The following is a 13,044-nucleotide window of genomic DNA, read 5'->3' as shown; positions in this document are numbered from 1 at the left end:
CGATATTTATTTACTTAAACTCTATGTTTAGTTTCTACCAATAAGAAAAAATTACAAAAAAATATGCTTGTTTATTTTTTTTTTTGAAGGAAAATATGTTTGTTTATTATAATTCCGAACTTATATATACAAACCAAACCAGTGAATCGGTGCGAGTGTACGAATATTTTGCTAGTTGTTATGATGGTAACTACTTTTAGTGCTTGATAAAAAAACCTACTTCAAAATGTTTAGGAGTTTAGGAACAGATTAGTTATAGGAGATTCAACCAGCTTACGAAAGTTTTAACATGATGATTATCATAATTGCGCAAAAAAAAAAAGGTATCAAACTCACACAGAAATCCTACGGTAGACCAAACCGAACAAACACAGATTGGAAATTGCTCTATGGAACCCAGATGTTGCCCAACCACTGAAAAATACCGAGCAAAAGATAGCTTTCAATGGAAAAAATCAGATTGGCAGGTGTATCATCCGATAGATTTGTGTCATCGAAAAATTAAATACATTCCTATAAATTAAGGGGATTTTGAGCAAACACGAGGGGCTCAAGAGCAATTTCCAGTTACGTGGCTATATCACATTATCACCCAAATGCAAGGGCCTTGTGAAAAAAGTAACGTAGGTCCAGAAACAGTTCCTAAGTAAGTTCAAAACGTCCATCATACGATGATTTAAATACGTTCCTTACATGGAATTTAACACAACATGTTTCACCTCGACATGTAACTCCATGAAGGGACCCAACAATTATTGGTAGCTGACTCTTCTGTTTAGCAATAATTAAGAAAACATGTTGGCATCACTTAATTTGAAAACCCCACCAACGATCCTTACACAGAAAAATACAAAAATAAACAAAAATGATGAGTTGGTTTACTCAACCTCCTCCAGTTTCCATATCTCAGGCTATCCAGAAATTCTTATCTACTCAGATAGCATCACCAATCCATTTTTAACATATTCACATTGCCAGAGCGATGTAACAACCAAATATCAACACACCACCAATAATTCGTTTTCTCAATAGCTCCCCTACCCAAAAAATTGATTATACTTACAACTACTTAGCCAATGTAGAGTTGATTGCAATACCAGTAATTTAGGGCAAACAAGTGCATGTTTGAAATCACCGAATTTGACAAAATCACAGTGATGCCGTATTTTTTTAAGCTACAGAGTGTAGCTTTTGCAAAATCACACTGGCTAACGATGAATTTAACAACTGAACGCGTATTCTAACTTCCACTAAAATGTCTAGTTAACAGGATGCCATCAACCTAATCAACCTACCTTCTAGTATGTTGTTTAAATTACTACTATATGCCTCTAAGATGCCAGGTGTTTAACAGATGAATTTTAACTTATGACTTATAGATACCATCCATTTAATGGACCAATCCCTTTCTCACATCAACTCAGTAGTCACAAGTGTCTTTGTATGTTTTTTTTGTGAGGAAAATGATGAAATGCATGGCATTGGGAAAGCCAGGGAGAAGGTGCACACGGTAGTTCTCAAAGGGTATATGTGTGGCCTTAAAAGTCAAAGCCATAACAACCCGTTTAAATGTGCCATTATTGAGTTACAATAAACCAGTCAAAATTGAATTTCTGTATCAGTATCAACCACAGACAATAAACCAGTCAAAATTGAATTACTGCTGAATCAAATGCACCAACAAAATATTTGTTTCAAGTTTTAACCCAAGGTGAAAACATCAAAAATAGTAACTATACCATGTACTATGTGTAAGATCTTTATTGTTTTAGTATATTTAAGACTTGAATACAACATGCACCTAACCTTATCTTACCTTAAATACTGAAATAGCTAACCAGAGGACAAGTTCACAGAGGGAATACCATGGAAATGACAAACTGCCAGAAAACTCAAGATACTCTTCCAACCAAATCAAACACGGTAGTGTGAACGTGGAGGTTGAAAAACAACCAAATGAACCATAATATAGCCAGGTCACAATCACAAAAGATCAATAACACTTCATAAAAAAAAAATACTAGTGGTATTAAAGACAAAGCAGAATGATATAACATGAGATAAAATAAAGAAAGAAACAGATGGGTTTTTATTCACATCACTGGCACCCCAAAACAATCCACTTACATGCAATGCAAGAAAACATTATTCTCACGCTGATCAATCTATGAAATGACCAAGAATTGAAGATAAATAAAATTCTAAAAACAAAGGTCATAACTTGAACATTTATCTTTGACACACCAATCACCTCCAAAGCAACATCTAATAATAACCCAACAAGGAGCATGAAAGTTGAAAATGGAGAAAGAAACAGATCATGACTCACCAGTCACCATTCACCAACAGCAGCTGTGTCAAAATCAAAACATGCATTTGCCAGTTTAAATGGACCCCAATTTCTCTTAATCTCAAACAATGCAGCCAAGACCAAGATATAAGTACAATGTTTGAAAAATAGGGTACTCCAGTCCAATCCAACAAATTGGGAATGACAATGGAACTTGAGATACACAACAATTGAATTGACTCTCTTAACTCAGAAACAACAAGCTTTCAAGCACTTAATCACTCTGCAACAGTAACTTATCAGTACAACTCAAAACCCCACTAAGAAAGTGAAACAGAAGCAATTAATTCATCATTCCATCACCATCCAAACTTGGAGAGCTTTCAACTCAACAACAATCAAAACGAATTTCCACTGCACTTGTTACATAATGATCAAGGTTCTGAAAACCTATTCCAGCCTCAATCCAATTTATCAGGACTATCACATAAATAAATATCATACTTTTTTCTCTCCTTCTGCAAAACCCCATAATCTAATTAAAACAAATTTGAACATCTAAAATAATAAGAAGCCTAATGAATCAATCTTCCAACCCAGAAGGAAGTAAAATCCCTAATTGAATTCCTTTGATCAATGGACTTCTCCATTCAAAATCAAAGGAACAAAAAAAACCTAAACCCTAAAATGTTCTACTTTTCACACACATGAAAACATAACACAGAATAATTATACTATATACCAAGAAAACACCATCTTCACTGCGACCCAACCACAAAAAAAACTAACTCACAAACAAACACAATCAATGATGTTCATCATCTCTCCGACCAGAATTTCCATGTCCACCAGACAACGAAGCAAGCAAATTGAGATGACCAGGAAGATAATTCCCAACTCTAGCAGCTGAAGCTTCACCCATAGCTTGTTGATGCTGTTGTTGTTGATGATGATGAGCGAAGAAATTAGCTTGAACCTGATGTTGCTGCTGAGACAAAGACTGAACCATCATTTCCGGCGGAGGAGCACCGGCGGCGGCAGCAGCAAAGCTCCAAATTTGACCAAAATCAGGCCGCGCAGGTAAAGCCCAAAGAGCCGCCGGTGTAGAAAGAGAACCAACAGAAAGAGCATCATCTTTAGCAGAGGAAGAAGAAGAATCATCATCAGTGCGAATACGTTTTCCAAGAATGAACGGCGTAGGAGAGAGAAGAGGTTTGTGGTCAAGTGAAGTGGAGGAAGGAGAAGGGAGAGAGTTGCTGGAGCCACGAAGTGAAACAGAGAGAGAAGAGAAACTCGCCGGAGTTGTGCCGGTACCGGTGGCGGCGATGATGGAGGGTTCAGCTTGACGGAGGAGCCATTCGATGGTTTGACCGTCGGATTTGTGACCTAATTCGCGTGTGAGCTGGAAGACACGTGCGGCGCATATGATTGGCATACGAATACGGCGTCCACGGCCGTCGACTTTACTGTGACGGTCTTTTGCCGGCGGTTTTTTGACGGCTAATTGTTGACGGTTTGGGTCAATGATTGAACCGTTCGTGGTGGTTGTTGTAGTAGTTGTTCCGTCGGGGTTAGACATAGTTTTAGTAATTTTGATGGAATAGAGAAGAGGGGGGTTTATTTAGTAGTTTTGAGGGTATGAAGTTGATGAAAGAATTAAAGTTTGTTCGTTCGGAAGGGGTTGGTTGGGTTTGAGAGTTGAGTTGAGTGAGTGAGTGAGTGATAGAGAAAGAGGGAACAGAAGTCTAATGATTGAGCGGCAGGAGCTGGTGGAGACAGGGAAGAAGGCACATGGGTGATGGGCTCCACTTTTCTCTACTGTTGTTGTTTTTGTACTAGTACTACTATCTCATTCATTCTCACGCGCTTTCTCATTCTCCTTTTGCTATTCTAGTAATTGTTCATGTAAAAAATAATTGATCAAATTATTTCATTGAAATTAAAGTATTTGTTTGTCAATTGAATCCTAATTATTTGATGTTGAATCAACGATCAATTATCAACTAACATGTGAAAATCGAACAACATTCAGATCAAGATAAATTTGAAGGTTGTTTTCATGGTTAGTTGGTTCATAGTATTGTTGAATAAGAGATAAAGAAACTATGATATAGAGTTGATCAGGTCAAAATACTTTATGAGAAACTACTTTTTGAAAATTTGGGATGAAGTGAGAAGTATAAAGAGAGAAATAAAGATAGTACCGATATCAATGTTGGTTTATGAGAGAAAAAAATGTAGATAAACATTCACTTTTAAAATTAGGGATATATAAAATATGGTTAACTGATCCTCGTTAACTAAGAAACGGTTATCCACAACAATGCAATTTTGGGCAATCACTATGTCACGAGGTGGTTATCTATATTATTAGTGTTAGTCATGATCTTGTTGTGAGTAGGTTTCTTAGAGCATAAACATCGGCCGTGTCCATTCCAACGTGTGCCACTGTGTGTCAGTTTGGACACTGATAATTAACATGATGGAGGTGGTATTTGTTGGATACGTAGCAAAGTATGGAACCGGTTCCATTCACTCCTTTAACAATATTTTATTAACTTGCTTTTGCCAATCTTTTGAAAACTTGCTTTTAAAATATTTTATTACTACCTCCGTTCCTTTTTAATTGTCACTTTTTTATATTTTACACAAACCAAGACAATCAATAAATGATACTACTTTTGATACAATTGTTATTACTTTTACTATAATGACCTTGTTAATTTAATATTTCATTTCATATGTTTCTCTATCCGCAATAAATATCTAAGAGTAATATTGATAAAACAACATTTAATGATGCATTGAACTTTGAAAGTGACAGTTAAATAGGAACAAAAATTTTCTCTAAAAGTGACAATTAAAAAGGAATGGAGGGAGTATATTGTAAGATTAGTGGGACCCATTTTAAGTTTTGGAAGAGTGGTATGAGTATTTAGAAAATGTAGTTGAGTGGTTTAAATAATTGGAAAGTGTGAAGTAATATAAATTATTATGTGGGATCCATTTATACCACTCATATAGAGTGACATGAATGTAGATGCTCTTAGTTAGTAGTATAAATTTATAAATATTATTGTAAAGTTTATTCTAAAAATGTTCATTCAAATATATAAAATAGTATGTTGATATTAGAACTTGTGCACTTTCTATAAATTTTTAATAAATAATTATTGTTTTTAATAAATAGTCGTTATTTTTAGTTACTTTAACATATACTTCTTCCGGTCTTATATATAAGAAAATATTATTTTTTTAGATACATTGAATAATTAATATATCTAATTTACAACAAAGACCGGATACATTAATTATTGAATGTATCTAAAAAAAATATTTTCTTATATATTGGACTGAAGGGAGTATAATATTGCAATGTTAGGGAATTATTATTATTTTTTTTAAAGTTGTACACAGTAGATATAGCTGCAACAAGATTTATAATTAAAGTTCCTTCAAAATATTATTTTTTTATTAACATAGGCTCTTGATTGAATCTCACATTGAATAAATAAAAAGTTTGATATGGATTTTGAGCTGGAAGACTGTTATCTCCAATGGATCAGTTTTTATTTATTATGTTCGACTCTTGTAGTCGACTAATGTCATAATAATTGGTGTTTCTGTTGAGAGCTTGTTTCAAAAAAAGCTATTATAAGCTTGACTAAGAGGAAATGACTATATATTGGAGGACAATGTTGATATATATAGTAAACGTCGGAGTGGATGTTGGTTCATATTGAGCATATTTTAACATGTTTGAATTACATTCTCCCCCCTTCTTAAGTTAAAATAGACACTCCTCTATCTGAATAAATAAAATTTATACTCTCCTCCCTTATAAGATGCTTGAATTACAACCCCTTCTCTTAATAATTAAATATGCACTACACTTTAATATATTTTAACATAAATAAATATTTTTATGATATATATTAATTTTGAACCATCATTTAAGAAAAATTAATTCATTTTTATAATTTAAATGTCAATGATAATTAAATTTAAATATTTTGCTATTGATTTTATAATTTAGAGTATAAAATTAACTTTTAAATATCCATGATTTATTATCTTTAGTAATTTTTCGCATATTTTAATTTTATTTTGGGTTGTTTCATATTTTATAATAGAGTTTAAAACTACATGTTAATGAAATTGTGCATAAAAATAGGAAAAAATATGTATTCAATTTTTTATTATACTATTAAAATAGACCCGCAATACTATTTTTTGAAAGTGTGTTAGATTATAATTTTTTTGCAAGATTATTATAAATAAATAAAATTTTGAGGGAATAAAGTGTAGATTTTAACATAAGAGGGGAGAAGAATGCAATTCAAACTTCTCTTAGAGGAGGGGAGTGAAAAGTTTTCTCATATGTTTTAAATAAGAGGGGAGGAAAGTGTATATTTTAACATAAGAGGGAAGAGAAGTGTAATTCAAACATCTTTGAGAGGAGTGTAGTGAAATTTACTCAAAAAACAATGTAATACTAAGTCATGAGACATTCCCATCAATGTAATACTCATTCAAACTTGTTTTTTGATTGGATTATCTTTTACCATGTTTATATTATCTTATTCTAGATTTTAGTTTGATTCATGTTAACATACAGCACGCAGTAGCACCAACCTGGCTTGAAGTTAGTTGTTTAAGCATGCGAATATTGACGGGATCTTTTACTCATGTCATGTGTAAGAAAATCGCTGTTTGAAGGAGTTAGTTATGCAATTGCGCATGAAAAACTCAAAAAAAATATAGCATGTACCAACTGAAAGTGGTACACCAGGTTATAACAGATGTTGTTGGATGCTTATATTTTTTAAAATCTAATTCTCCCAGTTTAGGTGCTAGTCAAAACACTAAACAGTCAAATCAAATGAACCAACTACTTTATTTTTCTACTTAGTTTTTATTTTTATTTTTTTTTTATTTGAGAGGATTCTACTTAAATTTGATGATTAGACTAATAAAATTCATCAAATAGAAAAGGATATGTTAAAAAGAATATGCTACACTTTTTTTGTTTGATTGTACATACCATGAAGACAATAGTTTATTATGCATTGTCATCCTTATTTGTTGTTGTGTGAGAGACAGGAAGTTTCTTGTAATCTCCTGTAAGCTTTGTTTTCTCTCACTATCCACTATTATCTTGCCACGTTCGGTTCCTAAATTTATCAAAACTATTTTCTATATATAAATTACTAATTCTATAATGTACAACGTGGATCATGCATTGTAAAAGGTAGATTACATATATTATAGAAATTCTTCAGAATAATGATTACATATATTTATCAAAACTATTTTGAATATATAAATTACTAATTCTATAACGCAAATTCTATCGTACATCTAACATATTTGAGTGTACCGGTACACCAATCCTTTAATTTTATAGGTTGTTTTTAGAAGAAAAATATTATTTTTTTATCATTTATAATTATAATGATTAAATCTTATTCATCAAAAATGTAAACGAAATAATTTTTTTTTAATTTTTATCGCTCATAATAGAGAACTTTGATTATTTTATACGATAATATGTAATAAAATTACTATGATTCTTATAAACAATGAATGATGCGTTTTTCTTCTGAAATCATATTTTCTAAAATATATAAATGCCGACAAATAACTATTTATTTCATAAAATTGATTGTTAGTTTATAAATTTATGAAGCAAGAGTACCGATACACCTCAATTTACGAATGTACCGTAGAAGTTCCCATTCTATAATGTACAACGTGGATCATGCATCATAAAATGTAGATTACATATATTATGTTTATGCCAGGATCCGTTAATGTGTTGTACAAACAGACTAAGAACATAGAGATTAAATGTGTAAAAATAGTGTTTTTGCACGTTTGTATTTTTTAAACTTTGAGTAAACACGAGGATTTTAAGAAATGTAGGGTGGGGAGAAACGACGCTGTTTAGCCTGGGAAAGGAAACTTTGTTTTCATCATGGGAAAGTTCCTTTACCTAGGACAGGTGGCATTTAGGGTGGGTAGGAGGAATATTTTCCCACCATGGGAAAGTTTTTTTATACCACTAGATTAGAGAGGAATACTGATTTTATCATGGGTTGTGCACACTATATCATTTTCCTCTTTCATGTTGTCTTCAACCTCATCAATATTTACCTTTTTAATCTGAAAATTTACATTCATAAGTGGAGAAATTTACAATCAACTTATATTGAATGTTCAATTGAGCCTCTCTTGAACCTTTCATTAAGAATTCATTCTTAGTTCCTTTTCTTTTTTGAACAATTCTTAGATCCTTTTCTATTTATATTGTTCTGGATTTTCTTTAAAATAAAACCTCAAAAAATTGATAGTTTACTCAACACATTGTTCGTGGGTTTTGTTTCTCTGCAATGTTATGAATATACTTCAAATTAACCAAGTTTATTTTTAATAAAAAAAAAAAACCAGAAATTTATAACCCTTCTTCTTCTCTCTTATTTTTTCTGTCTTTGAAACCCATACCTAGTTGATGCGGCTAAGGAGCACGTAATAAGAAGATTCAGAGCACGAAATTGAAAAGTCATCGATGAACCATGAAGAATTAATGAGATGAAGAATTTGAAAACAGAAAAGCACATGCTGAGAAAAAAAATTGCACTAGAGACATAAGATGTTTTGGGCTTTTGACAATTTTCGTTTAAAATCACCGTCGATTGAGCTTTTGCATCTAAAATTCCAGATCTCTGGAAAAATCAATACCATGGAGGTTGAAGGACAATGTGAGAGAGAAAGAGAAAAAAATATTGTGTAGATAGACCATGATAAAATTAATACACCTCTTCAATCTAATGGATAAAAATATCTTTCCCATGTTGAGAAACTCTTTCCCTCACCCACCCTAAATGCCACCCCTAGGACAACTGTCGGTTGCAAGAGCTAAAATTCTGAGTTTAGTTTTTTAATGGTTGTAACATTACTACTGCACCCCCTCCCATTTTCTCACAACAGCACAATCAACATCCTTTTCTTTTATTAGTAGTTTCTATCTCTCTCATTAATTATGGAACTTTCCATTCATTAGCAAACACAATCTGGAAAAAAAGGGAGCTCCTAATATGGACCTCTTTCTTTAAGGTTCACTCATGGTCCTTGCTAAATGACCTATAATAGTGAGTAGACACTTACTTTTCGGGTGCAAAATCACTTGTTAATTTTCTAACCCCCATTTCATACTGTACACCCTACTCCTGGCATATGAATATTTACCATGGCTAGAGCTTTGTAATAAGAGATCAATGAATCATCGCTAACTCACTTTTGGTTAACACAACTTTTATTTCATCATTCACATAATAGTTTAACTTCAATTTGTCAAAAAAAAAATGTTTAACTTCAAATTCACAATTTAACTTGCAGTCCAAAATGAGTGAAGAGATAAATGAGTGAAGTTGAGAAACCAAGGGAACCATTTTGAAGATTGGAGATCTGTGAACTTCATAGTGATTCTTCTTCATCTTATGCCTCTTGTTACTTTCTCTGTGTCGAGGTTGTTTCTACTGTTATGCTTAGAAAGATGAAAGATAGTGGTTTCACGGGTCTAATTTTGGTGAAAATTCACATTCACATGGAAGGAGGAGGGTGTACAAAGTGAAATAGGGGATAGAAAATGAAAAGGTGATTTTGTATGCACCCATGTAAACCGGAAAGGAAATGTATCTACCCACTATTGTAGGTCATTTACCTAGGACCATGGGTGGACCTTAAAGAAAGAGGTCCATATTATGGGCTCCCGGAAAAAAAATGTGGATATAATAATGTTTTCAAATAATTACAAAATCAAAGATGAAAACAAAAAATGAAAGTAAAATAACTAGATTTAAATTACCATCAACATCTAATCCCGTTCTCTAATTCCAAATCCTTCTCTTACCTCTGTCTCTCACTTTCCCAAATTGAGTAAAGTTGTTGAAGAATAAGTGCTTTTTGAATTTGAGTTGCCCAGAATTTTTTTTTTCAACAAGAACTAGTTAATTAAGGTTTTCTACATCTATTGTCTCTACCCAAGTTCTTTTTTTTATATATGTGGCGATTGCCTAAGCTATTTTTTAACTGTTCACTAAAAGATTGTATTTTTCATTTTCTTCAGGTTATAAAAAAAATAAAGCTTTATCTACCAAAAATAAAAAATAAAAAAAAAATAAAGCTTTGTAGAACAAACCCAAAATTAAAATTTTACTCTTTCTTTTACATTCTGATATAATTATAAAATAGGTTTTTGGACCAAAAAAGAAAATGGAAGGAAAAAAAGAATGGGTTTTGGTGCTAAATTGTCAATTGTTGTTGCTAAGAACAATGATAAATTCAACAGGATGTGGGTGATGACATGCACATATTTTTTGTGTGGTTTTGGATCTTAATTTTGTACAAATTTTTTGGGTTGTTCTTGAAAAAAAATCTCATTGAAATCAAACATTAAACATTTAGGATTATGTTATTTTAGAGTTAGATTATAAGTTCTCAATTCCATTGAACATGATTGTAGCCAGGGGATCAGGCCCGGTCATGAGGTGGTGCAAACAGCTCAATAGAGCTGGGCCTTCCTCAATCATGGGCCTCATTTTTTTTTTTAATATCCACTAGTACTACTGCCCTTCAATTTTTTTTTAATACCCCCAGCATTTTCTGTTCCCTTTTTTAGCCTTTTAGGCCTATTAGAATTATGTCCTCTTGCTTTTGGTATTAGATGGGAGTTCCTCATGTATACGGTAGTCATTTTCACGTTTGGGTGTACCGCATATATACGGCCACCTTATATTTATCTTTTAAAAAATATAAATAAAACATTTTTTTTTTAAAAAAATACGTTTTGATTTTATCACTGACCTCTTTTCATTCCCAGAGCCGAGCCTCCGAATTTTTAGGGACGGTCCTGCAGGGGATGACAAGTGATTTTACTGAGTTTGATTAAAGTTTGAAAGGTAGACGAAGGAAGGTTACTGGGTTTCCAATTTTGTTAAAGAGGAAAGATGTATACCAAGTTTTTCACACGGTGAAGATGATGATGGAGATGATGTATACCAAGTTTTTCACACGGTGAAGATGATGATGGAGAGAGAAGATAATATACAAAAGCCAAACATTAATTGGAATAAACCCATGATTTATTGCAAAAATCTGAATAGTTAATCAAATGAGATATTGTTATTTAATTATGAGGTGGGGTCAACTTTTTTATTCCATAGATGCCATCAAAAAGTTAATTCAATTAGCAGGTAACAAATCTCAGCCATCAAAATAAAAAAGTAATATATCTATGGTCCTGCTTCAACTTTCCCATCATGGGAAACAACTTTCCTTGCCCATGCTAAACTCCACCGAGAAGAAACAAATAACTTTAAAGGTTTGATCTAGTTGTGAAATATAAGTTTCAAATATAAAAGTTTTAAGTTCGAGTCTCACTAATATCTTTAAAAAAATGTAAATTCTTTTATAAATATTTTTGTGTTAGAAGGTTTTCTATCTTTAAACCAAACTAACATTCTAATGCTCCAATTTCTTTCGTATTAAAAAAAAAAAAGCTTAACATCGATTTTACAAAACCATACGAGAGTTGTTTATCATTTTAAACATGTCTTTTATTTATTTTTATTTTTTTTAATTCAAGCTAGTCATTTATATTTAAAAGTCTTAACTCTTGAGCTCCTTATCATTCAAAGAGATAAATTATATCTTCAATTCATCAAGATATATAAATTACATCATAATGATTGTTATAATATTTAATTCATTAAAAATAATATAATTTTTATTTCGCCTTATTTTATCTAAAACTGCATATAGGGAAAAAGTGAAAGGAAAATTTTAGAAGGACTAAAACAAAAAGTTGTTATATTATATGGACAAAAAACATATTTAACCTTTTATGAAATATAGTATTTTTGAACGTTAATTCTTGACTTGTTCAACTGCCTACCATTTTTGTTTCGGTATTTTTAGTACTCTGATTTCCAGAAAAGATTTTTGTATAAATATTTTTTTTGTCTATAGACAAAGTGATAATCTAAGATCGCCCCTACCTTCATCTTCCGTTATAGATGTATTTTTTTTACCAGATAGATATTTATTATTCTTTTTCCTTTATTATTAAATAAATACCTAATACATTATTTATAGATAAAAGCTAATTTATTGATTTTAATATATGCATTATGTGTTTCCCAACCACTACGAATTTGTTTATTAGTGAAAGCGAACAAAAGGAGCGATTGATAATTATGCCAAGGATTTGATGCAACTTTTTAATGATTTGCATACTCTATCTCTATGCTTGAAATGATGCAACATTCCACATTTGCCCATAAAAATAATAAGGATCATGATCCCATTTCTTTTCTTTTTCTTTCTCTCTCTTTTTTTTTCTTCTTTCTTTTTTTTTCTTTTTCTTGTTTCAATTTAATAGGAGTTTATTCCCTCAACATGTCAAACCCCGACTAAAAAATGCAAAAATTGTTAGACCAAACGTTGTGACTAAGATTCAAATCCCAACTCCTCCATTTATATTTGTAAATTTTCAATTACAATTCTCATTTCGTCTATTTATATATAAAAAATCACTTTCCTTGTTCCCCAAATAAAAGATACACTTTCTGTTAAATGTCTGCACTCACTTATATTAAAAAAGGATAAACAAACAATTTATATTTATTAAAAAACTCGACGTCATAAAACTTCAACAACAAAAAATATAAAACACGGTTCAGTAAAAAACATAC

The 13,044-nt window shown here is 31.7% G+C and overlaps 1 protein-coding gene across 1 annotated transcript; it reads right to left on the bottom strand.

The window, feature by feature from the left end:
* Positions 1 to 2,046: 2,046 nt before the first annotated feature.
* Positions 2,047 to 4,101, bottom strand: LOC11423879 (transcription factor TCP7). The gene has a single exon (XM_003592678.4). It carries the CDS (start codon positions 3,867 to 3,869, stop codon positions 3,096 to 3,098), a length of 774 nt encoding a protein of 257 aa, XP_003592726.1. The 5' UTR covers positions 3,870 to 4,101; the 3' UTR covers positions 2,047 to 3,095.
* Between the last annotated feature and the right edge of the window lie 8,943 nt (positions 4,102 to 13,044).

The sequence above is a fragment of the Medicago truncatula genome, chromosome 1, assembly GCF_003473485.1.
Source record: "Medicago truncatula cultivar Jemalong A17 chromosome 1, MtrunA17r5.0-ANR, whole genome shotgun sequence".
Lineage (NCBI taxonomy): Eukaryota > Viridiplantae > Streptophyta > Magnoliopsida > Fabales > Fabaceae > Medicago > Medicago truncatula.
Note: the sequence above shows the minus strand (reverse complement) of the source record. Positions and strands in the feature narration are given on the sequence as shown.